Source organism: Onychostruthus taczanowskii, unplaced genomic scaffold (assembly GCF_017590055.1).
Source record: "Onychostruthus taczanowskii isolate IOZ18803 unplaced genomic scaffold, ASM1759005v1 scaffold48, whole genome shotgun sequence".
Taxonomy (NCBI): Eukaryota; Metazoa; Chordata; class Aves; order Passeriformes; family Passeridae; genus Onychostruthus; species Onychostruthus taczanowskii.
In genome coordinates, this window is record NW_024502347.1 from 741,172 (window position 1) to 765,326 (window position 24,155).

General features: G+C 40.6%; 2 protein-coding genes across 2 annotated transcripts in view; both read left to right on the top strand.

Moving 5' to 3' along the window:
- The first annotated feature begins 2,141 nt into the window (after positions 1 to 2,141).
- LOC121341383 (atherin-like) lies at positions 2,142 to 2,420 on the top strand. Its single transcript, XM_041414841.1, has one exon. The coding sequence runs from the start codon at positions 2,142 to 2,144 to the stop codon at positions 2,418 to 2,420; it is 279 nt and encodes a 92-aa protein (XP_041270775.1).
- The window catches only part of CDK19 (cyclin dependent kinase 19), a 121,056-nt gene continuing 99,114 nt past the window's right edge, over positions 2,214 to 24,155 (top strand). The window contains exons 1-2 of the mRNA XM_041414840.1: positions 2,214 to 2,601; positions 21,781 to 21,856. Of these exons, the coding sequence (XP_041270774.1) occupies positions 2,474 to 2,601; positions 21,781 to 21,856 (204 nt within the window). The 5' untranslated portion in view covers positions 2,214 to 2,473. The remainder of the gene's footprint in view (positions 2,602 to 21,780; positions 21,857 to 24,155) is intronic.

A 24,155-nucleotide genomic window follows, 5' to 3' on the forward strand; every position in this document is an offset into this window, starting at 1 on the left:
GAGGTGAAATTATACTGCCTTGGCTTACTAGTGCCAGGTTACCATAATGAGGGTGCTCTTAGCCCTCCCTCACCAGCACTGTGGACTTAAGACAAATTAAAATAAAAGACAGTCTCATCAGTACATTGTAAAATGGAAAGAGTAAAAACAAACGCCTTAGTGGTGAAAATGGGAAATAATGGCTATTTTTCTTGGTCAAAGAGGGCAATGGGAACTACTTGAAGAGTTTATTATTACCAACAGCAAAGTAGTCCATATTCCTATTGATGTTAAAACTGCCAGAATAAATCTGGGTAAAATAACCTTCTACAGATAAGTTTTCTTTTTTATGTCTGTGTCCGTTTCTTCTCAGCGTTGGTTTTGATTACTAGGTGACCAAAGATGTGAACACTTTGCAAAATTTAAATAGTTAGCTCTAATTTTAGTAAATGTATTTCATGTTGACACTGAAAGATCGATGGTGTTCTTTCTCCTGTTCAGGAAAATAGCCAGCTCATGGTCAGGCCTTGCTCAGAAAGATCCACATCTGCAACTGCAAAGCAAAGCACTTGCAGTTCTCTGGAAAATATTACTTTGGTAAAGGAGTGATGAAGTTTTCTGAGAATTTCAGTTGCTAGCTACCTGTCCCAAGGGAAATTCTGAATCATCTATTGCCTTCTGGAAGAAATAATCACCTCAAAATGGTTACACTCCTGCCTTTCCTTGAGAAACAAACTTCTGGCTATGACCTCATGACTTAGCTATGCACTAGTAATCATACATAGCACCGTACCTTATCGTGCAGTTGACACCTCCCTGTGCTTTGTCAGCAACGACAGCTTCTCATCAGCTCTTCTACCCCTCCCATCCAGCATGTGGAAAAAACTTTCCATTGTGGTAATGCTGGCAGAGCAGGTGATGAACTGAGATAGTTTCTGTGTATGGAGAGATGCCATTTTTACTCTCCCCTCCTCTAATTTAATTCTGCTTCATTCACTTGTTGCTAATCTAAGGTTGAACACACAAGGTGGGGACTTTGCTTCTAGAGTGGGATGTAACCTGCAGGCAGTACAAGGTCAGGTCAAGGTTGACCTTACACTCCCTACAACTCCCTGAAAGGAAGCTGTAGGTGTGGGTCAGCCTCTTCTCCCAGGCAACAGGCGAGAGGATGAGAGGAGATCATCTCAAGCTGCACCACGGGAGGTTTATGTTGGATATCAGCAAGAATTTCTTTACAGACGGAGTCATTAGACATTGGAACGAACTGCCTGGAGAGGTGGTGGAGTCACAATTTCTGGAGATATTTAGGGAAAGAATGGACACGGCACTTGAAGCCACGTTCTCTAGTTGACATGGTGGCGTTTGGTCATAGACTGGGTTTGACACCAGAGGCCTTTTCCAACCCGATTAATTCTGTGTGACTTTTCCTACAGACACCTCTGCCTGGCACTTCCATAACGCAAGAAAGCCTGCTGAGCAACGCTTCTCCAAAGAAGAATCTTCGAGACAGCGAGACATAACATTAAAAGGCCTGAATGTTTCTGTGACCTCAAAGTACTGTGATGAAATCTGAACCCCAAAGCAGCACCGCGTTTGTCTAAAAACCGCTCTCCTCGGGGTTGAAGGGGCACAGCCTTCCTACGGCATCGGATCCTAAAGACGCAGCAGTACGCCTGGTTTGTATGTGAGCGCAAACACACTATGTGCCCCGCATTTCTGCAAGTAATCGGTTTATTTAGCAGCATCCGACTGCACGAAGCCCACAACCCGCCCCGCTCCCAACATGGACCCGCAGCGCCACAGCCCTGGGGCCGGCCTGGCCCCGCCCTGCCCCGCCCGCCGCACGGCGGGGCAGCACTGGCCAATCACAGGGCAGCATCCCACAGGGAGGCGGGTCCGGACCGTGAATGGCAGCTGGCGAGATAAACAAGTCGCTGCACTGTTCGGCGCCCCGCAGCATGGGGTTCGTGTCCACCGTCTATTCTTCTGGTCGTCCGTCCCTCGCTCCCTGCCAGCCAGAGGCACCGCGTCCGGCCGCGCTCGCCGCTCCCGCCTCTGCGCGCAATGTGAAGAGTCAGCAAGTTCCCAGCGGCCGCCGAAACGCTCCGGTGTCTCCGGAGAGGGCAGTGCGCCGACGCCGCCCGGCCAGGGCGACCCGGGGCATGCCGGGAATTGTAGTTCTGCCGCGACGGCGTCCCGCCTGCGGCGGCGGGGCCGGCTCCCGCAGCCGCACTACGACTCCCGGCACCGCGCGCGCCGCCCCGCGAGGAGCCCAGTTGAAGCGGGTGGCGGCGGCGGAGCGCGCCCCCTCCCCCCCGCCGAAAAGCCCCAAACCAAAACAAAAACAAACCGCCCCCCCCACCGTCCCCCTCGCCCGCCGCCCCCGCCGAGCCCCGGACATGGCGGCGCCGGGAGGGGGCTCCGCCAGCTGCGGGTGCTGATCCGGCCGCCGCGTCCCCCTGCCCGCCCGTCCCTCCCCGCCCATGGGCGAGACATGGACTACGAGTTCAAGTCGAAGCTGGCGGCCGAGCGCGAGCGGGTGGAGGACCTGTTCGAGTACGAGGGATGCAAGGTGGGCAGAGGCACCTACGGGCACGTCTACAAGGCCCGCCGCAAGGACGGGTAAGGGCCGCGCCGAGAACCCCCTTCCAAACCCCTTCCCTCCCTCCCTCCTCGGATCCTCGGAAAGTTTCTGGCAGCGCGGGGGCCGGAGCGCGGAGCCCGCCCCGGTATCCCCCGCCCCGCGCCGGGATCGGGCCCCGGTGCCCCGGCCCCGCGCATCGGTGCCCGGCTGCTCGGAGCGACGGAATCAGATAGGGTGGAAAAAACCTCTGAGATCATCGAGTCCACCCTATGACCGAACATCAGCATGTTCAACTAGACCGTGGCACTAAGCGCCACATCCAGTCTTTCCTTAAACACCTCCAGGGACGGGGACACCACCGCCTCCCTGAGCAGCCCTTTCCAATGTCTAATCGCCCTTTATGTAAGCAGTCCTACCTAGCGTTCAACTTAAAGCTCGTCCCTTTCTGCCCCGCTTCCCCCCGCCATCCCTGGCGCTGCCGTGTCAGCGGGCTGTGCCCTGGGGTCGCCTTTGCTTTACACGCCGTGTTCCAGGTCGTCGCTTTCGTCTTTTGTGTGACCGCGTTCGTAATTTGACGTTCTGTTCCGATTACTTGCAGGGGATTGAGTAGGGAGGAGCACCTGGCTCCCGACGGCCCCTCCCCGGCTGCTCCCTCCCGAGCGGCCCGGGAAGCTCCCGCGGTGTGTGTTGGTCGCTGGTGTGTCCCCAGCCCCAGGCACCCCGCTGATGCCAGTGCCGGGCACGCTTGCCTTGATGGCCAGTCCGGGACGCTCCTTGTAGGCAGAGCAGGTGGCTGCTGCCCAGTACCTATGCACCCTTTCTGCCCCGCTTTCCCCCTCCATCCCTGGCGCTGCGGTGTCAGCGGGCTGTGCCCTGGGGTCGCCTTTGCTTTACACGCCGTGTTCCAGGTCGTCGCTTTCGTCTTTTGTGTGACCGCGTTCGTAATTTGACGTTCTGTTCCGATTACTTGCAGGGGATTGAGTAGGGAGGAGCACCTGGCTCCCGACGGCCCCTCCCCGGCTGCTCCCTCCCGAGCGGCCCGGGAAGCTCCCGCGGTGTGTGTTGGTCGCTGGTGTGTCCCCAGCCCCAGGCACCCCGCTGATGCCAGTGCCGGGCACGCTTGCCTTGATGGCCAGTCCGGGACGCTCCTTGTAGGCAGAGCAGGTGGCTGCTGCCCAGTACCTATGCACAGTTGTGCTTCCATCAGTTTCCCGTGAGAGAGCAGGATACGAGTCCCTGTCCCCAAACACTTGGCTGGTGGCTTGATCCAGAGAGGTCCTTTAGGCATTAAGCCCATGTGTGTTGGCTAAGCAAGGTTTCTTTTCTTCTCTGGGGAAAGCTGGTACCATGGGATAGGTATTCCAGGGATGCCATTTTCATGGTGTTGTAGTTAAGAGGGCAGTGGGAAGCTAGGGTTGCAATTTGGATTGTATGCAGTTGTTGAAGGGGAGCAGTCCTGAGGCCTGAGCAGGGCTCTTGTGCAGGTGTGGGTTCCAGATGGAATCCTTTGCTTTCTGAAGAGCCATTGAGCACTTTTTCACTGTGGTGTGTGCCTGGTGCACGAGCATAGGCTGTGTTTGCAGAGTGTTCTAAACATTCTGTAAGGTGGGGTAAAATATGCCTGTGAATTGGAGGTGATTCCTTTCTATCAGAATGCTTTCATTATAGCCAACTGAAACTTTGAAAAAGAAGAGACTGAATGTGGAAAAATGACAACTCTTAAAATTTCTGAAGTGGTTAATGAAATACTGCTGCTTTAGATTAGTAGAGAAGTCTAGGGATTTTTCTGTAGGAATAAATGGCATTTATGTGTGTCTTGGAAATTTAAACTCTGAATTAGGAGGTTGTAGTATGAAAGTGATTAATAACTGAAAGGTAGACACTAATTCCAGTAAAGGATTAAATACCAGGAAATGAGCTCTGATTCTGATTAGCTTGCTCTGCAGCCTTAGGAACACTAGAGCATAGCTAAATTGAAATATCAAAGCTTTTCCAGGTATTACAGCTGCCACTGGGCTCTTCCAGTATTTTTGAGTTAAGTGATCATGGTTGCTTCTTTTTCCTAAGTATTAATTTTTATATATATGCATCTAAAACATAAATGGGATAGGAAGAAAACGGTAATAAGGAAAGGAAGGGCTAATAAAACCACCAAAAAGGCTAGTTAAATGTTTGTTGCTGTTCTTTGATACAGTAACCCTAAAATTGCTGCTTGTAAGAACAGTATAAATAAAGGCAGAGCTTTGGGTTTACTGTTTTATGAAAGAAAGAAATTTGATGTAAGCTAAAACAAGACGTTCTTCATTTCCATCATCTGCAAAGGAAAGCTGTCACAGGAATTACATTGCTGCTACAAAGCACCATAAAGAATATGTCTTCAAAATCCCTACAATAATATGACAAATGCAAATGGGTAGTAAAGCAAAAGTAAATATGATAAAAAGATAGCTAATGTGTCAGAGCTGGGAATAATCAAAGGGAGACCTTGAGCAGTAAGACAACTAACTGGTAAAAGGAAGTGCAAAGTATCAGTGCTGTCAGATAGATTGACGTGTAATATAACATGGCACAAATTCAACTGTACTATATACTCAGAGGCTTTACTTCATGAAGCTTGGAAAGTGGCCTATTTTTTCTCTTTTTTTCTTGGTCTTCATTTTATGACATTGGTGAGTTCACTCATAGTTCCTTTTGTGTAACTTGAGATCCTTGGGTGAAAGAAAGATGTGAACAATTTAGGAAAAAATTAGAAAACAACTATAACTATTAATATGAGATGACTTCCTTATGTAAACACCTAGCTAAAGTATATCTGCAAGTTGGAGGATATTTAGCATTAGTTATGACATTTAAGGGGTTCCTAATGAAAGAAATTAGCAAAAGAAATCTAGCAGTGGTGCATATTTATTGTGTGCTGATCACTGGGGACTTTTGAGCCCAGGAGGGCTCAAAAATGAAGGAATTTTTCTTTAGCTGATTGCAGAGACTGTTTCAGTATTTCCAATTTGCAGGGCATTCCTGTGTAAAAAAGAAAGATTCTTGCTTCATGTAGTTAATTTACAGTCTCAGGAGGCTGAGGGCAATAAGAACCTTGTAGCTCTGCAGAAATTCCACTGAGAACTTGTCACTTCATGTTTCAAAAAGTTGGCATATGAATTTTATGAAATAGTAAAATGTGTTTATATGGAGCTTGGCAAGCTGTTTGATAAAATGCTTGCAGAAAAAGTGGTTGTGTTGCTTAGATCTCTGTGAATGGCTTGTGCATAAAAGCAGTTTTTTGACAAAGTAACAGCTTAGTTTGGCTTTTTCAGCCTAGAGTAGAATATCATTTGGGCATGTTTCTAGTGAGCTGACTAGTTTCTATGAAAGTTAAAAGATTTTTTCTTTTTTAAATAGTCAGATTTGAACAATGTTGGTGTTACATTTGAATGCACTGCATCATTATGTTTTTAGAGATTTTGAGCAGCTGCAGCTTCTGTTTAGTTCAGTAGTGTTTGTATGGTCTGATGAGGTCTGGAAGTACTACTTGTGTTATATATTTAGCTAAATTAGGCACCTGGGTTTACAGAACTTTCATTAATACCTCTGTAGTCCAGAAGGTGTAGAAAATAGGTATTTATAGAAGTCCTTTATTTCATGTCTTTTCCTTTATTTCATGTACACTAAAACCAGGCTTTGGGGGAAATCATGATATAAGCCTCATGACTGCAATTCAGTCATCAATATCAGGTTTTTAGCTCTATATGTAGCTGGAAAATCTGTTACAGTTTTTTTGTGTACTGCTTCAAAGCATCATGCTGACTTTTGCTAAGTGTTATTTTGGACACATTCACATCTGTCTAGTAAAGCAAAGAATGCAACTTTTCCAGTCATGGTTAGGAAAATGTAGTTTTGTTTCATGCCTTACCTCTCCTCATTACGTTCCTTGCTGCCTCTTTGATTGCGTTTTAAGCTACGATGCTGTGCTTAGTTGTTTCACATCTTGTATCTCCTCCTCATATGAGAGGCAAGTTTTAGGATGAGTGAGGTTTGGAAATTCTGTTTGTTGTGTATGCCTGAGTTATTTTGCTTTACTTTTTTGAAAGAATCAGTCTTTGAATCCAGGTTACCACAGAGTATTTCTTCACCAGGATGTCAGTCCACTTGCAGGTGGAAGTTTGCATGAGTCAGCAAGCTGAAAAGACACCGCTGCTGGGTAGTCAGGAGCGCAGGGAATAGTGGGATACTTGACTCAAGTAGAAAATAGGCCGCTCTGTTCTTCATTCTGTAGCAGCAATAGCAGATGCAACACTTGCAAAAGCTGTATCTTCATATAAATACAGCCTTTCTATTTATTGCTGCTTCTGCTTACCTGTAAACAAATAATCGAGGTGGCTGCTTTTTCTCAATCTAGGGCTATTTTATTTTTCATTTGACTCACTGTCTGCATTTGGGAAACAGAGGTTCTTATAGATATTACCTATATAGCTACTTGGAAAGAAAAAATAAGTTTGTAATTTTTGTTTAATCTGTATGTTTTAGAACACCTTTCAAAAAGCAAGTATGTGCTTTTTAATCTTGTTACTGAAGGAATGCCAGAATTATGAAGTGATCAGCTTTCAAATCAATGGCAGTGGAAGGGCCAGGATTTGTACCCTGGGCAGCTCCCAGGCTCACTGCCAGCTCAGTAGCTGGAGCTGCTGGGTGGACCCTCCTGCCATGTTATTCTTCGGGGAATATAAAAGGTTTGGCTCTGCCCCATACTTACAATGTATCAGCTAAACCAAGGCTGTAGATTTATATGCTACTCTAGTAGTATACTTTTGTAGCTTGTCAGATTACTTTATTGTCGCTGCACCTGTAACTTTTCAAAAGAGAGTCGGTATAAACCAGGTTTCGCCTTAGTTGCCAAATACGAAATTCCCTTTTGAAAACTGGGCAACAGTGATGCAAGTCCAGAAACATCACTGTGGAACACAGGCATAGGAAGGGGAAGACAAATGAAATACTCTTTCCCTCTTCTTACCCCTATTTTTCAGTACTGCAAGTTTGTAACTGAAGAGGAGTCTGCTTTCCTCCTTGGGCTAACACTGGTGTGCAGAATCATTAATGTAAGGTTTTCAACACAGCTGCCAAGTCCACATAAGAGTTGAGTGCCCCCTTCCTGGCAGTGTTCAAGGCCGGGCTGGATGGGGCTCTGAGCAACCTGGACTAATGAAAGGTTTCCCTGCACAAGGCAGGAGAGTGGAACTAGATGATATTTAAAATTCCTTCCAACCCAAACCATTCTATGGTTCTATGAAAGGTAGGACATAGGGAGAGAAAGAAGGATGAAGTGTAGAGCCAAGGCAAGTATATAATCTTAACACAGGAATGCTGCTTGTGGTTGTGGCCATGTAAATTTTCCTTTTTTTTTTTTTTTTTTTTTTTATTTAGAAAAGTACTGATTAAGAGAGAGACAAAAATCATCTGCTATGAAGCATGGCTCCATTAGAAAAACAGAATTTCTGTTGGAGCAGCTTAGTGTATTTGGTATTTCTGCTAATACTACATTTTCAGAGGTTGCATCTGGTCAAGGTGGTGGCTCAGGTCACTGTGGTAGTAGGAAACTGAAAGTGTAGAAGAGGTAAAGGTAATCTGCTGATCTCTTAAGTCAGTATTTGTATAGCAATTAATTTGTGTATTGTTTTCCCCATATTCTTATTTTGTAAAACTTAAGTAATTTAAGTTATATAGCAGGGCTTTGTCAGGAGAGGAAACTTGTACTCAAGTTAGCTAAATGCTGCAAATGATCAGCATTGGTGGCAAAATGTCAAAGGAATGAGTACATGTGTACTGCAGTTGCATTTACTCTTAAATGAGAGGCAGCTCACTGATGTGGCAAGGATTATACTCTTGAATTTGAAACTGGAATATTATTTACCAATGCAAGTTGAAACTTGAAAGACACTTGAAAGTCTATAATAATTTATATATTTACATATTTTTACTTCCTCTTTTTGACATTGCCTTGAACATAAGTATTTTGAGTGTTGTGCTGTAGTTCCTTTTACTAATATAAACCTGTGACAGGCTAAATCACAGAACTATTGACTAAAGTCAGAATGCAGTGTATTAGATCTTAAACAATTACTTCTCTCTGCTGGAAAATCTCTTATCAGTATCTGAAAACCTGTGGTTTGCTTTCCACTTTTATATTTTTTCTTTTCCTGATGAAACTTCTTATCTTGAGGAAGGTAGAATGGTTGAAGGTGTTTATGCCTTGGTAAAATCTCTTAAAAGCAAAGAAAACCTAAATAATAGATTTACCTGCAAATCCTGAAAATACTTCTTAACCACTGAATGCTCTCAGTATGTGTGAGAAGGAGCAGCAGAACTAAACCAAACCTGTCTAACTAGTTGACTGCCATGCATTCTAATAGAAAAGTCCCCATCTAGGAAGAGATAATTAGTACTTCATATCTGTGCCTCAATGAGAGCTGCTGTTGCAACTGTACCATGGCTCTGCAAGTGGTGATGAGTAATTTTTAGTGCTTCACACAGACTCTTGCATATGGTTTCTCCCATGGCTATTTTGTCGTTTCTTCTGTTACTCTCCCTGAAACTAGGTACTGAAATGAGCTGTAAAGTGCATCATCACCTTTCGGTGGTGTGGTGGCGGTAGGAGCTTGAGGAGGAAAGGAGGTCAGTAAGATGTAGAAGGGGTTGTGTCTGAGAGAAACAGATGAGTTTTTCCCAAGCTTGTAAAGAAAGAATTGTACATAAATTAAATTAGCCCATAACATGTGAAAGGAAAACTTTCGAAGTTTAGTGTTTTTTCTTTCGGTTTTTGGTTTGGTTTTTTTTTTTAAATAAAGAAATGAAGAGGGCAGGAAGGTTCCTGTTTCTCAGTGAGGGGGTTAAGAGTTTTCCAGTAGAGCTGCAGGAAAAAGAAATGAGAGGTTCAATGGGAAGAAGAATTTCTTTTCTGATCCCCATCTGGTAATAGGGTGCAAAGCAAGACAGACCATGGACTAGGTCAGAAATTAAATGCTTCTTGTGAACTGCTTGACATAGCAATTTAATATGTTGTATTTCTGAGTAATCCAATCTAACATGTTATATTGTAAGTAGATATGTAGAGGTGTTTTTTGTAAGTTTATTTTCAACATGAGTATTTTCACATCATGTATGATTTGAAAAGAAACCAAAATTCAGCAAAAACCCTGAAGCTCCAGAAACTGCTGTGGTTCATAATGCTGCAGATGTGTTTGTACAAGTAACCAAAGTTTCTGTGGAGTGTCGTAACCAAATTGCATTAGAGATTTACCAGTGACATCAAATTTTCACCTATGTTATGAAAATACCTGCTGAAATGCTGTTTGCCTGTTCTGTGGCCCTAATCAAGCTCATGGCTTGTATTGACTTGGTCAGAAGATGCTGTTGTCCTCTGTTTGTGGCAGCTGAGTTCTGCGTTGAGAAGTGGCTCTGTCTGCGAGCGCTTGCTGCTGCTTTATGTTGGATCCAGGAGGAACTCCTGTCTACGTGTGTCGGTGGGGAGGGATTGTTAGCAGCAGCGATAGGCAGCTCTTACATTCTGCTTCCAAAGATGTGTCGTTCTTTGAGCTCCTTTGCTGGCATTTGAGAACTGACATACATCGCTGTTTTATTTTATTTATTTTTTTTTTTTTACTGCAACAAAGTGTTAGAACTTAAAGATTTATTTGTTTCAATAACAGTGCATTTGCTTGAAGGAATGTTGAAACTGGTCCAGGACAACTGCATTTAGAATAAATTGGCTAACTTAGTATGTGACTTCAGGAAATGAAGAACAGTTTCTACTTGTGTAGCAAACACAAGAAGCTTATTGTTTTGACTTGACTTGAGTTTCATGTTTTCTAAATAATATAGGTTTATAAAAGACCTCCCAGCTCTGGGAGCTTGATTTACCTGGTTTGCTTGACTGCAAGTTAGATGACTGACAGATAACAATGCTAGTTGTAATGATATTAGAAATCATTATATCTCTTGTGAAGTTCACTATCTCAACAGATCCAAGAAGAAAAAAGTGCAGAAATATTTTAAACCAAAATTTGTTGTTGACAAAGTCCAGTGCAAGTCTTTAACTCAACTGAAAATTAACTTCTGTATCTGAATTTTTTGTTAACATTTTTTAGACTTTTCTGTGGAAGTAAATCCTTTCATTTATCGGTGGGAGTTTGTTTGAGAGCGTTTATGAAATACTAGTGTCTCTAATAAGACTGGAGGGAAGTAGTGTTGTGGAGATATAGTCAACTAACATTTACAAAATGGGTGTCTGTAAGTGTGGGTTGTGGTTTTTGGTTTGTGTGTTGTGATTGGGTTTTTTTATCGTTTATTATTTAATTATTTCATTTTACCTTATTGGAAAGTACAACTGACTTTTCTGGTTGTGAGAAGGATTGAAGAAGCTGAGGTTACTGAAAGAGTGGATCCCTGAAGGGCATTATTCATGTTCATGTTTGCTTCTGTCTTTTCTGGGCTTAGCAATCCTTAAAACAATATTTTCAAATGAGGCCACTATATAACTGCTTCTTTGTCCTCAGTTATCATCTGTTTTCTACAAAATTCATGATCCTGAAATATTCTACAGTTGTTTATTTTGTAGATGAAACCACACGGAAGACAGGCTTTCTGGTAGGCAGAACAATGACCATAGCTTGCTGTGTGTGCTGGGATTGTCAGGTTGCTCAGTTAAATATCAAGGTTCTGGGCTTAATAAAAGCACAGGTGTAACATGGGGACAGTCTGAGACAGTGTGGCTTTAAACGTGTTCTTATAAAGTGGGCCTTGTGTGCAGTATGATTATTTTTTTTGTTCACGGTGTGCTGACTTAAGTAGAAAATGCTATTGATTTCTTTTTGCAGTCAGGTGAAAACAGGAGTTATAGGCAGTAGTTGGAGGCAGAAGCTGAATCTGCTGGAATGGAAACTGCATCTGGAGTTATGCTTCACTGTTTTGAAGTAATGTATCTGCTTTCCTCATGCATTGGTTGAAGGAAGAATCAATCCTTTTTGTGTGGCCAGAAGATTTTCTGCCTCTTTTGTCCCTCCTTTGTTTTGCTGTCTTTATTAGAGCACTTGGAAGCATTCACACACGTTGTTCTGGGATTCAGCTCTGCCTCTAGTTGTCCTTGACTTTCCCACCTCATTGGTGATGTTGTGGGGCATCAGAGCCTGAAGAGATACAAGGGCCACCCGTGCGTGACATTTCTAGCAGCGTGTTTGGCTCTGAAGTTGGTTATTTTGAGAGAGATACTTCTTATAAGTAATGAATTCTGCAAATTCAGAGGTGTTTAGAGACAATTGTCACCTGTGTTAATAATGACTTACCATGGATTCATGCTAAGATTTAACACCTTGCACATTCAAAAATGCTGTGTTTGTTGCTTGCATTAATTATCGTCAGCGCAGCTGAGAGTGGGTGTCAGCTCATGTCTTTGAATGTGTCTGTTCCTAAAATGGAGTTTCTGTATCAGTTGTTGCCTTGTTCCCAAGGGTGTTGTAGACTTCAAAGTTAGCTTATGTTCATATCTTTTGATTAAAACCAGTCATTGTACTGGATAACCAGTTGTTCCTTTGCCCAGTTCTGTCATGCTTCAAATGAGAAGCAGAGGTAGACAAATTGCCAAATTTAACTTGACCTTCAGAACAACCGAAAGGCTTGTTATGAGTCGAATGCCATTTATTCTACTTCCAGAGTCACTTCAGTGATGGGGAAAAACCAGCATAAAACTTCATCAAGTGATGTTCTTAAACCTCAGATTGTGACAGAAGCCTATTCTGACTATGGGACATGGAGTTCTAAAATTCAAAGGAAGCAGAATCCCCCTCCCTTTCCCCAGGAACAGATATGATAGCTGACTAAACACCTTGTTTGTTTTTGAGAAGTAGCAGGGTTGTCTTAGTGGCTGGAATTAAGACTTCTATCTTTGAGAAATCCTCATGTCCTGACACTGAAGTGAGGAAAAAAGTGGAGATGCTCCATTAAAAAATAATAAATCAAAAATTACGATTTTTTTACATTTCAGACTGAATTAAATTAGACCTTGGGGTGACTTTATGAAGTTTCATTCTAGTACCTCTACTTTATTGTGAGGGAGTTGCTTCAACTTTGCAACTTTTCAGCTGTAATAAATGTGCTCTGTCTCACTCTGTCCTACTCTGCCTATATGGAATTTGGGTCTTGCTTCTTATTCATGACCTGGGTGCAGCCTTAGTACCTAAAGGCTAATTTACCACGTAAGAATTACACCCACGTTGTGTTAGCAAGCTTTCGTGTAAGTCTGGCTTTGAGAATTGATCATTTCACTGTAGATGGTTTGAGTTAGGAAGTCTGAAGGAAAAGAAGAGAAAATGTATGATAGATGTGATAAATCTGGGCTTTCATATGCTTTAGGGGAAACATTTGATTATGTCATAAGCCAGAAAAGGAAAACTGAGTAACTTCAGTTTTTAGGCCATTGCCCTCCCCCCTTTTGCATTGAATCAATAATTCTGCTTATTCTGCTATAGGCGAACATAATGCATTATAGGGATTTAGAAAAAAATCTGCACATGGTATTTGAAACATGTTCTTGCTAAAAAAGACCCCAAAGTACAGACTTCCTGCTATTTGGTGATTTGATAGTAATTTGCCACCTATCAAAGTTGCAGTATTTAGCCAGATGTAGCACTACATAGAAAGAACTGTGATGCACATGAAGCTGGACGGTGTAGTTACAGTATGGCTTTAGGACTTAAAAAATTCCAAAACCAGACAGCTCATTTCTTCTCATTTATAGTTAGTCACAAGCTTTCTTCTTAATGATTTCATGAAGCAAATGGCAGATTCTTTTTTTTTTGTCATAGTCTTAGGACACTATTTCTATGATCTTGGTACATAATTTGCTGGCAAATAAAAATTTGTTTCCTCTTTATTTCAGAGTTATTTTTCTCCTTGCTGGTGCTGTTCCTTGTTTTAAGATAGCAATTCCTCATATGCGGTATCCTTTCAGGCAGGGAGATATTTCCTAAATCTATTCATTTTCTGTATGTCTGTAAAGAAATAAAATCAGGTGCAGCTCTCTCTTCTACCTAAATATAGCAAATGCTGGAAGGAGCTACCTGGAGCAGCAGAATAATTTTACAGCTTTCAGGGTTTAATGCGAACACTTTAGTTTTTACCCTTACAAACAGGCTGTCAAGTCTGCTTACCCCAATCTGCTATGAATGTACTTGTATGAAATTCACAGTTCTCAGTCACTCCAGATACTTAGGAATCAGTCTAATTTTAGCAATGGCAACAATCCTGTAGCTGGTTGAGGTCTCTGAATTTTCATCAATACATTTGGAGTGAGGGTGACAATGACTCAAGTTGTACTCTCTTTCCTTGCAAATACAGAGTTTTATTATTATAGTGTAAAGGATAAATTTTAATTGATTAGGTTAGTAAGATTTCCAGTGGGCTCATATTACATAGATCTTAGACTGTCTGTGATGTGAAATAATTCGAAATTGTTGTTAACAGTTAGAAGGTATCTATGCTACAAAGATTTGCTTTTAAATTTCTGAATTAGAAATTACTGGAATAAAGAGAAGAGCATATGGTTAAGTTATGTGTAATGGTGCTGGTGGATTACTTTTAGTCTCCTCACATTGATACTAAGAGATCTCTACTCCCCGCTCCTAGTCTAATGAAATCGTAGCTGGGAAAAGGCATCTTTTTTTTAATGACAGAAAACCTTATCAGTGCTCAGATTCACTTTTTGTCCTTTTAATCAGCTGTCTCCTTATGCATGACAAACACATTTATGTTCGGTGAAGTTTGTGGGGGGATTTTTAGGTATTCAGCATCTTTTGTGAGGCTCTGTGGAAGCAGGCAATGTCAAGGGCATTGTGTTTAATGACAAGTAGCTTAGCATCCCTTTAAGAACTTGCCTTGTTCTTTAGCATGCACATTTTCCCTTGAGTTCATAAACTGGTTTACAGAGGAGTAACAAGGGGAAGGATAGCCATATCACTAGTGGGATTTAGAGATACATTTGGAGTTGTTCTACAGATTATAAGGCAAAATCTTTTTCAATTTCTCGGGGGTGCTGTGATAACAGAGTGTCTATTAATAATATGATGCAGTTGGTACTTTTAATATGAACTCTTTTAGTCTGACTGGAACATGGCAGATTTTCCAGAAGGCAAAGCTGCATGTAATGGTTCTTCTGCCTATTTCTCATAGTGTATGTGATGAGTCAGGTATCTTTTCAAAAAGCCTAATTGTAATAATCAGTTGCTCTGTATTTGAATGTCTCTGCCAATTTATAGTAGACTTAAGCTTAGAATGCTAGTTTCAACAAAAAAAAAAATCTATTTTCTTGAAAGGTTTTTTTAACCAACCAACCAAGAAAAAACCTAATTATTTAAAACAGTCACAGATTGCATTATGATTCCTGAGTTAGCCTTCTTTTGGCATGCATTTGTGCCTGACATTGGCAAGTCCGTGACATTGGGAGTTATTGAAAAATGGAGCAGTAAACTATACAGCATTCAGGAATTTGGTATTGCTGCATTTTGAGAAGAGTAACATCTAAAATGATACACAAACTTCTGCCTTTTGGATGTGTTCTTAGGTTGTTCTAAAGGTTAGACTTTAGGTCTGGAAGGTAGCAGAAGATAGAGAAAAGTGCTGCTGCCTTGTGTTATTCTGTGTATATTCTGAGCTATCTGGTGTCATCTGATGTTTGGAGGGAGAGGAGTTCAGTAGGCATCATCAGGCAGTGACACCAATGGAGCTGAGAAGCACTTAAGCCCCTTTTTGAAAATGGGGATTGTGAGGACTTGAGACCAAAAAAATGAAAGCAAAAACCAGAAATGCAGTATTTACTGTAGCATACTGTCTCCATTCCAAAAAGCTTTTTTTCCTTTTGTTTACCTTGATCAGCCTTGGACATTCTATTTTCACTCTAGTTCTTTTTAATATTGTGTAGTTGAGACTGTCCTGTTTGATGTAAGTTTTTTGCATTGTTCCCACTCCTGAAGTTTACTTGTAGATGTTTCAGATAAGATACAAGCTCGGCTTTTAAAGCTTGAATGGTTACTGCCTGATGGGGAGGTTGGTTTAGCACCCTACTGTTGTCCACAAGAATTGGTTTTGTAACCCAGTGGGCAACAAGCCAATAACTACACACTTGAGAGAGACAATGGTTTGTTTTTTTGGCTTTTTTTCAGAGTTCTGCAAGCCTGGGTGCCCAGTGGAATTCCACAAATCAAGCCCAACAACTATCAACACCTTTTGCTATTTATACATGTTAGCAAACAGGAATTAGTGTTCATCAGCAATGTGTTACATAATCCTTGTAATAATTAGTGTTCTATCATCTATTGGTTAATTATTCTCTTGCTTCTCATGCTAATCAGTCCCATGGTGTTTCTCTTCTCCGAGATGGGTTTTTGGGTCAATGATGTGTGGTTGGGATCTCCTGCTGCAGAATTACCTTTTACCCAGTCACAGCTGGTTCAGCACAGTTGCTGGGTAAGGTTTATTCGTTTCTTCCTGATCTTGCGAGTTCTGCCCAATGTCCTTGTGGCCCATAAATTCTGCATTCTTTGTGTCTGCTGTCAGTGGTACATCCTTCTCCCCAGCTTTGTTAACCTCCCTCTGGGTGCGAGATCACTGAAACCTGCCAGGCCCTAAAGCTTAGCAAGACAATTCTACCAACCAGTGATTTGTCTTTCTAACACCTGCACATCACTTAGAGCTTGTGGGCTGCTGTCTGTTTCACAGACTAAATCTCCCATCTTGTTGATTAGGCTTGAAAGTATACAAAAATCGAGCATTATAGAGCATCCTTTCTTAAGAAAATTTTACATATTCCATATTTTGCAACACTGCCACTGAGAGGAAAGCCCAGGTCCAGGTGACATACATGTCTGCTCTTTCTGAGAAATCCTTTCCTGTGACCAACACATGTGGTGTTCCGTTTGCAACACCAAAAAAGTTCCCATCAAACCTCTGGGGATGCATCAGCACAGAGGCCAGCTATGCAGTCCACAGACATTACTGAAACTGCTCACAGCAGCAGAATGAGGTACACACCTGCTGGTTTCATCCATTCTTTTCATGGCCAAAACCAGCCAGTTGTACTTCATGTCACAGTGAACTTGTCTGGGTTGTAGGAGCAGCCTGTAGCTGCTATGAAGTTTTAGCTGCTGCCTGTGAAGGTGAAGAAAGACAAACCTTTTAAAGGGCTGATGTGCTCAGGGATTTCTTTTCAAATTTCTGCTTACCATCCTTACTGTTTCACATTGAGTTTCTTATGTAGGTCTCAAAATGAGCTAATGGAAGTGCACTGAAATACAGTGTATACTGCTGGCTAGAAAAAAATTAAGATCAATCTGTAGATTTACAACCTCTGTCATTTGTGACTGGTTGTCACATGGATGAAAATGAGCTGGCTGAGCTGCTGACTGGATAAGGCTTGATAGGTTTGGAGGGTAGTGGTAAAAGAAAATTACTTTTCTGGTCTCGTAAAGAACATGCACCCTAGAGACACCATGTGTAGATTTTTTGATCTAGTAATTCTTTTGGCATAGTGACTGCTTCTATATTCGTAAAAACACTAAAGCACAAGAGCTCACTTCTTTTTGGAAAGGATTACGTCCCTTTTTCCAGACAGTCATAGACTTCTTTTCTGCTACTGTTACCTTTGTAAAGGGCTATGGCCATGTGCTAAGTGCAGAATTAAATCCATGAGAAGCTTGCCTAGGGTAACCAGTGCTGGGCATGATCTGTTTAGTGGCTTGGCTGCCATGTTCCAGATGAGGTTTTCAGTTAGCTTCTAGTTGCACTTCAGTGTCATGGTTTTGCCTTTTCTCGGGGGAAAAAGGTTTGCAACTCTATGTGATCTCCTGCTGAGTGATTAACTTAATGCTGTCTGGCAGCAATTAAACAAAGTGATCAGAATGTAACCAGATACCCCTATGGACGTTGTGTTCCAGGCAGTACTGTGAAGGACACTGAGCTCCACAGTGTTCCCAGGCTTTGTCCTACAAAGTCTCAAATACTTAAATTCCATTAGTGTTGTTAGAGGGGTGAATTGTTTTTTTTCTATTACTTTTTTTTCCTAGCTGAGTCTTGAAATGGTTTTATGGTGCACTTTTTTTTCTTAAGAAAATGTGCACTTTAATTATTATTTATGGTATTGTGCACTTAATTTAAGGCAGCTATTATTAGTATATACAGTAAGGATAATATCTGCATTAACTGATGTGATAGTCACAGTTCTAGCTTCAGAGTGATTGCAGTCTTTCAAGCCAGTTCCTTGATGTGGATAATTAATTCTGAAGTTGGGATATATGTTAAATTATCTGTGAATTCAAGAGATCATCATTGAAAGTCTTCAAATTTGAATAATTGGGATAAAACAATTGCATGAACCATGCACTATTTTCAAATCCTCCTGTTTTTTTATGGTCTTGGGCAAGTTGTTTCTAGTTTTCCATTCACTTGTTTGTAAAGTAGTTTCTTGTATGATGGGAGGTCTCTGAAGTACAATTGCAGTAGTTAAGACAGTTTAGCTCATTTGAAATCTTGTAATTATTCTAAATCTTCTGAGCTGCATTTTTTAAAAAGTGAATTTGGTACTTTGTTCTTTCCAATGCATTTGGAAAATGGAAACTGAAAATGCTACCCAGAAGAAGTAATAATTGTATTTTTGTTTTCTGTATTGAGTACTACAGCTAGACATCAACCACTGAGTACAGTTTTTTGGGGCAAGAGGACAGTGTGTTCCTTTGCGTAGTGCCAATTAAAATATTGACAGTAACCTCAAGGATATTTATTGTGAGGGAGAAAAACTTGAAGACCAAGTTTTTATAGTGGAGGAATGTTCTCAATACATGCTGGCATGCAAGTACTGATAACATGGGGACCTTTGTGTTTGGGTGCTGCCTATGGCAGTCTGAAATACCAGTTGGAAAGTTTTCAAGAGGGCAGTATCTCATATTGGCAGTTGCATTTTGGTAAAAAGTTAATCCCTCTTAGAACAGCATGAATTGTAATATTTCTGAAACCAGAAACAATGCTGATCTTAATCTTTAACCCCTAGTTTTGGATAAGGGAGCTTGCAGCATAGAGAAGCCTTGTAGTGGTGTGATGTGGTGCTTGTTTTATCAGGCAAATTCTTCTTCATGAATTTTGAAAGCATTAATAAAAATTGTTAACTCACAGCTTCCTAAAGTATGGTTTCCCTTTGACTTCTGCTTTGCTAAGTTTTTTGCTCAGATTAGTGAACACATTGCCACCATCAGCCTGGGGTGGCTGTTTGATACAGCCTGCTTGATTAAACCTTGATCTGTGCCATTTGCTTCCTGCCCTCAGATGAACTCCCTTACAGTTGAAGATTAAGACCTTGGAGTTAGTTGGCCTGTTCCTGAGACAGTGTTTCTGCAGACCAGATAAAAATGGTTGTGGGCAGAGACCCTGCTTTCTGCTTGGCTATCCCTGACGTGGGTATCTTTTGCCTCATACCAGAGCTGTGTGGTTTGTGGTGGTTGTTTGGATTTGGTGTTAACTTGATCATGCTCGCTTTGCTCCAGTAAAAAAATGTGCTGGTATAGGATCTGTCAGAAATGGATTTATAAAAACTTCCCTGCTGTGTAATTCCATACAATTTCTTGAAATGTGTTCAGAGTTCAGTAGAGTTTTTCTGAAATGAAATATAAGTACTTCCCCCTGTCTCAAATGTTTCATGAGAGCATTGGTCTTTAGGGAGTTGAACAGTGTACTCACCTGTCACACACATCATTTGATATTATTTATTGAATTCTAACAAGTGGGGAAATAGCTAATAAAGTACCCATGTGTTCTTTTCTTTGGACACGTCACTGAATAACCAGAATTGTTTGTTTCATCAGATTGCACTGGCTGACTTGCTTTTGAAGTTTTGAATATACTTCTTTCTTTTTCAAATTATCTTGAATGGAAAATATTGTTAGCTAAAATACCACTTTGTGGACATCTTTTGGAAAGTGCTTTAATTAGCTATTATATTTCTATAATAAGGACAGCTAACTTTGGAAAAGTATTTGTATAGACTTGCATTTCTGCCAAAGCAAGTAAATAGTATCTAAAGGAGGCTGTGTTTATAATTCCAAAGCTGCTGCTGGTAAAAAAAAAAAAGTTTAAAAAAAATTGTCAGGTGAAGAATGCGATCTCTTTGGAGTTCCTTGTCCTTGCCACCCATTTATTATAAATAAGCATTTTGTTATCCCTATTTTTGCTCATTTTTTACAAAACCTAGTGTTGTAGAACTATCTGGGTTGCAGCTTAGTAAGACTGCCTCCATTGCAGTAAGACATGCTGCAATACCTTAGGTTGTTGGGTTGGTTGTTTTTTTTTAAAAAACACCTTTCATAATTTCTCATTTGTACCTTGAAGTCCTGCATGGAGTGGCTGTCTGTCAAGCGCTGACAACCTCGCCGTGGCGCTGGCACTCAGCAGTGCTGCTGAAGGCCACGTGTGCCAAGTGTCATGCCTGGTCTCTGCAGTGACCTTCACTCTGTGAAGGTCTGAGTAACTGGATGCAGTGCTTTGCATGTAGAACTAGTTCAAGGGTGGCCCTATCAGTTGGTCCTGTGCCTGGTTCAGTAGATGTGCCAAAAGAGGGATGTGATGCAGTGCTGTAGTGACTACATTGCTTTGGGATTCCAGCTGATAGTTGTGCACAGGATTGTTTGTGCTGCATAGTTTAAACATGACCATAGTTTAAATGCCATGATCAATTTTGTATGTCCAGAGTTGGTTTTGTTTCTGTAGACAATATAATTTTGTCTTCACAGTCTCTGTAAGCAACCTGAGTTGATACTTTGCAGTGTATGGAAATCCTCTGCATAGATGGCAGGACCATGTATAAGAGGGGATGATCATTTATTATTTACTGTTTAAAATTTGGACTAATCAATAAAATCAGAAACAATTCCTGAGATATAAGGTATGACCTTATTACCTGTGAAGTTACCTGTTTTCATTTGTAGTTGGAAAGCATCTGGATTTTTTTTTTGTTAAAATTTTATTTCAAAAAGCATAGCTCAGTGTTAATTATAGATATGCATTGAGGGTTTAGCTGCTACTGAAAATTACTGCGAATAATGCTTGCTGTGTTACTTATAATATGGGTAGACAGCTATTATTTCTTGTTGTCTTGTATTGTCCCCACATTTTTCCACTCAGTCATTTCTTATCCCATGAATTTTGGAGGAAGAGGGTCTGGTTGAAGGTGGGAAACAGGCTGAAGATGGCAGGGCACAGGCTTGGAGTTCAAAGCCAGAGAGACTGAAGCAAGTGCAAGTTCAGAATCTTTCTGTGTGGCAAAACAAAATGGTTTGGGAGTGGAAGTTATTTCTGGTAACTGATGTCTACCAGAAATGCCACAAGGAATTTGGATAGGAGCTTGTGGGTCATTGAATTGTGACTGGTGAGTCTGCAAAGGGGCATCAACACTGTGGGCATTGGTGCCTGCCAACATCTGTCACTGATAGCTGGATCCCACAAAACTGTGTTGTAGGCTGGTTCTGTTACAGCATGAAATCGTCAAGATTCTACCTCCTTTTCTTGTTCTTTTGGTGGTCCCTCTAAATCACTTCAAGCTGTGATTATTTAAAAGGATAGTACAGTGTTTGGGCTAAATTTTTTTTCATATTCTGGTTTTGTACATCAGAGCACAGCGTTTCATGTGCTTTGTAGGGATGTGTCAGTTACCAGTGCTTATTATATAATTAGTTTAAAATAGCAGTATTTCAGAAATAAAAGTGGATTGAGAGTAGCTCATAAAATCAAGAAGAAAGCTTGCCATTCCCAGATATTTCTAGGAGAATTTTCCTGGCATGGGATACGACTGCAGTGCTTTCACAGTAGTAGACAGTATCTTGGAATTTCAGAGAAGGTGTCCTTTAAAATTCTGTGTTTGCAGTTATGTGCAGATATTATGTCTGTTTCTAGAGAGAAATGGATATAGGTTAACCAAGTTTTTATAAAGAAGTTTTTGTTTGGGAACTGTAAGGTTTTTGTTAAAAGAAAACTTGCTTTTCATATCACAGTGTAATTTACGCATAAAAGCAGATTGGCTTTTCAGCTTCTTGATCCAGACCAAATTAAAGTGTTTCATCATTATACTGATATTGATTGGTGTAATGTAAGTCAGAGCTAAATGTATTTTTCTCTCTTTTTTTTTTTTTATGTGTGTACAGAAAAGATGAAAAGGAGTATGCACTGAAGCAAATTGAAGGTACAGGGATATCCATGTCGGCCTGTAGAGAGATTGCAGTAAGTGTACATAAATGAAAGTAATTTTACTGATATTATTACTCAACAGGTATTTTATTTTCCTAGAATTAAGCAACTGGAGATTATCCAAATGTTTTCTTTAAAGTATGCAAGCATGGAAGTTTATTCAGATCTAAGCCTTTTAAGAGGCTTTTGAAATAGTAATTTTCTTTTAGTTCTTTTCAGGTAATAGCAATGCCTCTTTCTGATATAATTTTGTTTAATCTTCTGTTACGTGTTGAGAGGGAGATAAATATGAACTTCTAAATGAAGACTTACTTTAAAAAGAAATGGTTTTAAAATTACTTGAAAGAAAAAGGTTCTGAAACATTGCAACTACCATCTGAAGTCCACTTACTAATAATGTATTTTATTTTAGACTAATGGTGACTTGTTGTTTAGTATCCAAGAGCAGCTTGTTCGCCTCATTTTTAATTTGTTTTGCTAAGTACAGGGAAATTTCATAACAAAATGAAAAAGAGCTTTAATTATATTTTTATGACATGTGTCTTTTATTATATACCTATTATTCCTTCAAATTTGGTAAAAATTAAGTGTTTGTAAATAATGGTAGAATTTGATCTTTAAATGTTTTTTATGTCTGAAAATGTGACAAAATGCTGGATACTGAGTAGAATTTTGTAATGCAAGTATTCTTGCATTGCAAAAGGAGTGCACTTGCTTGATTAAATATTTACCTTGTCTTACTGCTGTCACTATGCAGTCAGCTGTTGAATGTATCTTAGGATTGTGCCTAAAGCTTTTTATAATCTGGTAGTGTTGCACTGAAATACAGCATGGAGATGTGCAATGCAATGTGAGGCATTAGAAACTCATGGTGTCCATGAACTGGACAAAGCACTGTGTTGTGTTTTGTGTAGTGTCCATGGTGATTCTGTATGAAGAGACTTAACAGATAAAACTGCTGTCCTTTTAAAGCGCTTATCACTATAAGGTCAAGGTCACTCATGCATTTGAGAGGTGGCTGTATTGCTGTCAGTCACTTTACACAGGATTTACCCAGTGACCTTCTTTTGCTAATATTTCTGCCTTTGGAGGAAATAGGAAATGCTCTTTTAACATCTGTACTAGGTTATATTCTTGGTACTGCAAAGTAATTTTTGACATTATTGAGGGATTTTTGTTTCTTGGATTTTTGTCCTTTATTTTAAATTCTGTGGAGATGTGTGGATTAGCCTGAAGCAGACTTTCCTGTGGGCATGGTAGCACTGTGATATGGAGCTGGTTCTGCCTACCTGGACAAAGCAATGTAAGGAAGAAGACAGTGTCAGATAATGTTTTAACTTCCATGATACATCACTTTTTTGTTTTTTTAATTAGTAAAGCTTTATACAAAGGTCAGTACAGATTGTGAATTTTGGCATCTACTGTGTAAGTTACTTGATTGCTTTCAGTGGTTTTTCTGGTAATTCTTCCATGAGTTAGATTTCATTCCTCTTCTTCAAACCTTATTGTAAAACTCTGTAACCTGAGCTAATGCAACACATCAGCATTTGCCTCAGTGAAATTTCAGGGCAAATATTAGAATTGTGAAAAAGGTAAAGGTGAAATAGTTGAAAAAAATTACCAAGTTTTGTCATACGGCCAAAATCAAGTGCATTTTCCATAAAAAGAAACAGACTTCTAAATAATGCATCAATAGCTTGTATTTAAATAATGCATCAATATCTTGTATTTAAAGGCTTAGATAGGTGACAAGGAGGGTAATATTTACTGATTAAATAAAGATTATCAGCCTGGACAGAGGCCATTTAAAAAATGTCATGAGTAGTTCTTTTGGCACTTAACCCTTCCTCTTTTCTTCAGCAGCAAAATAAACCCAAATCCCACTTTGGAATATGAGAAAATGACAGGGACCCCAGTGTACCTGGTTCTGTGTATGTTCAGAATATTTTAATAGTTCTGTAAACTTTAGACAGTTGACATTGTACTCAAGCAATATATTGCTGAATGGAAAGTTTTGCAGTCCAAGACCATTTTGTGTGTCTTATTGCATAGATACCTATAGTAGGATCTGCTGGCTAGCTTTCCCTAAAGGAAAAGGCAGATGACTCTTCTCTTCTGACATTACAAACCAAGTTAGTCTGTCTTTGCTTAGGACTTCAAAACCCATAAAGTTTCTCTTACCACTATTCATTTGCAGGAGCTTTTTGTGAAAGAAAGTTTATATCAGTAGAAACATCATATAGGCAGTGGTTCCTGTGGCAAGTGATTGTTGCTTTATTTCAGCTGTAGGGTGATCTCTGATTAAAGAATCCTTATTTCAGCCAATTCTGTT

What these genes read in the sequence shown, in the direction of transcription:
- LOC121341383 (XM_041414841.1), top strand. Translation starts at nt 2,142, where the DNA reads ATGCCGGGAATTGTAGTTCTGCCGCGACGGCGTCCCGCCTGCGGCGGC.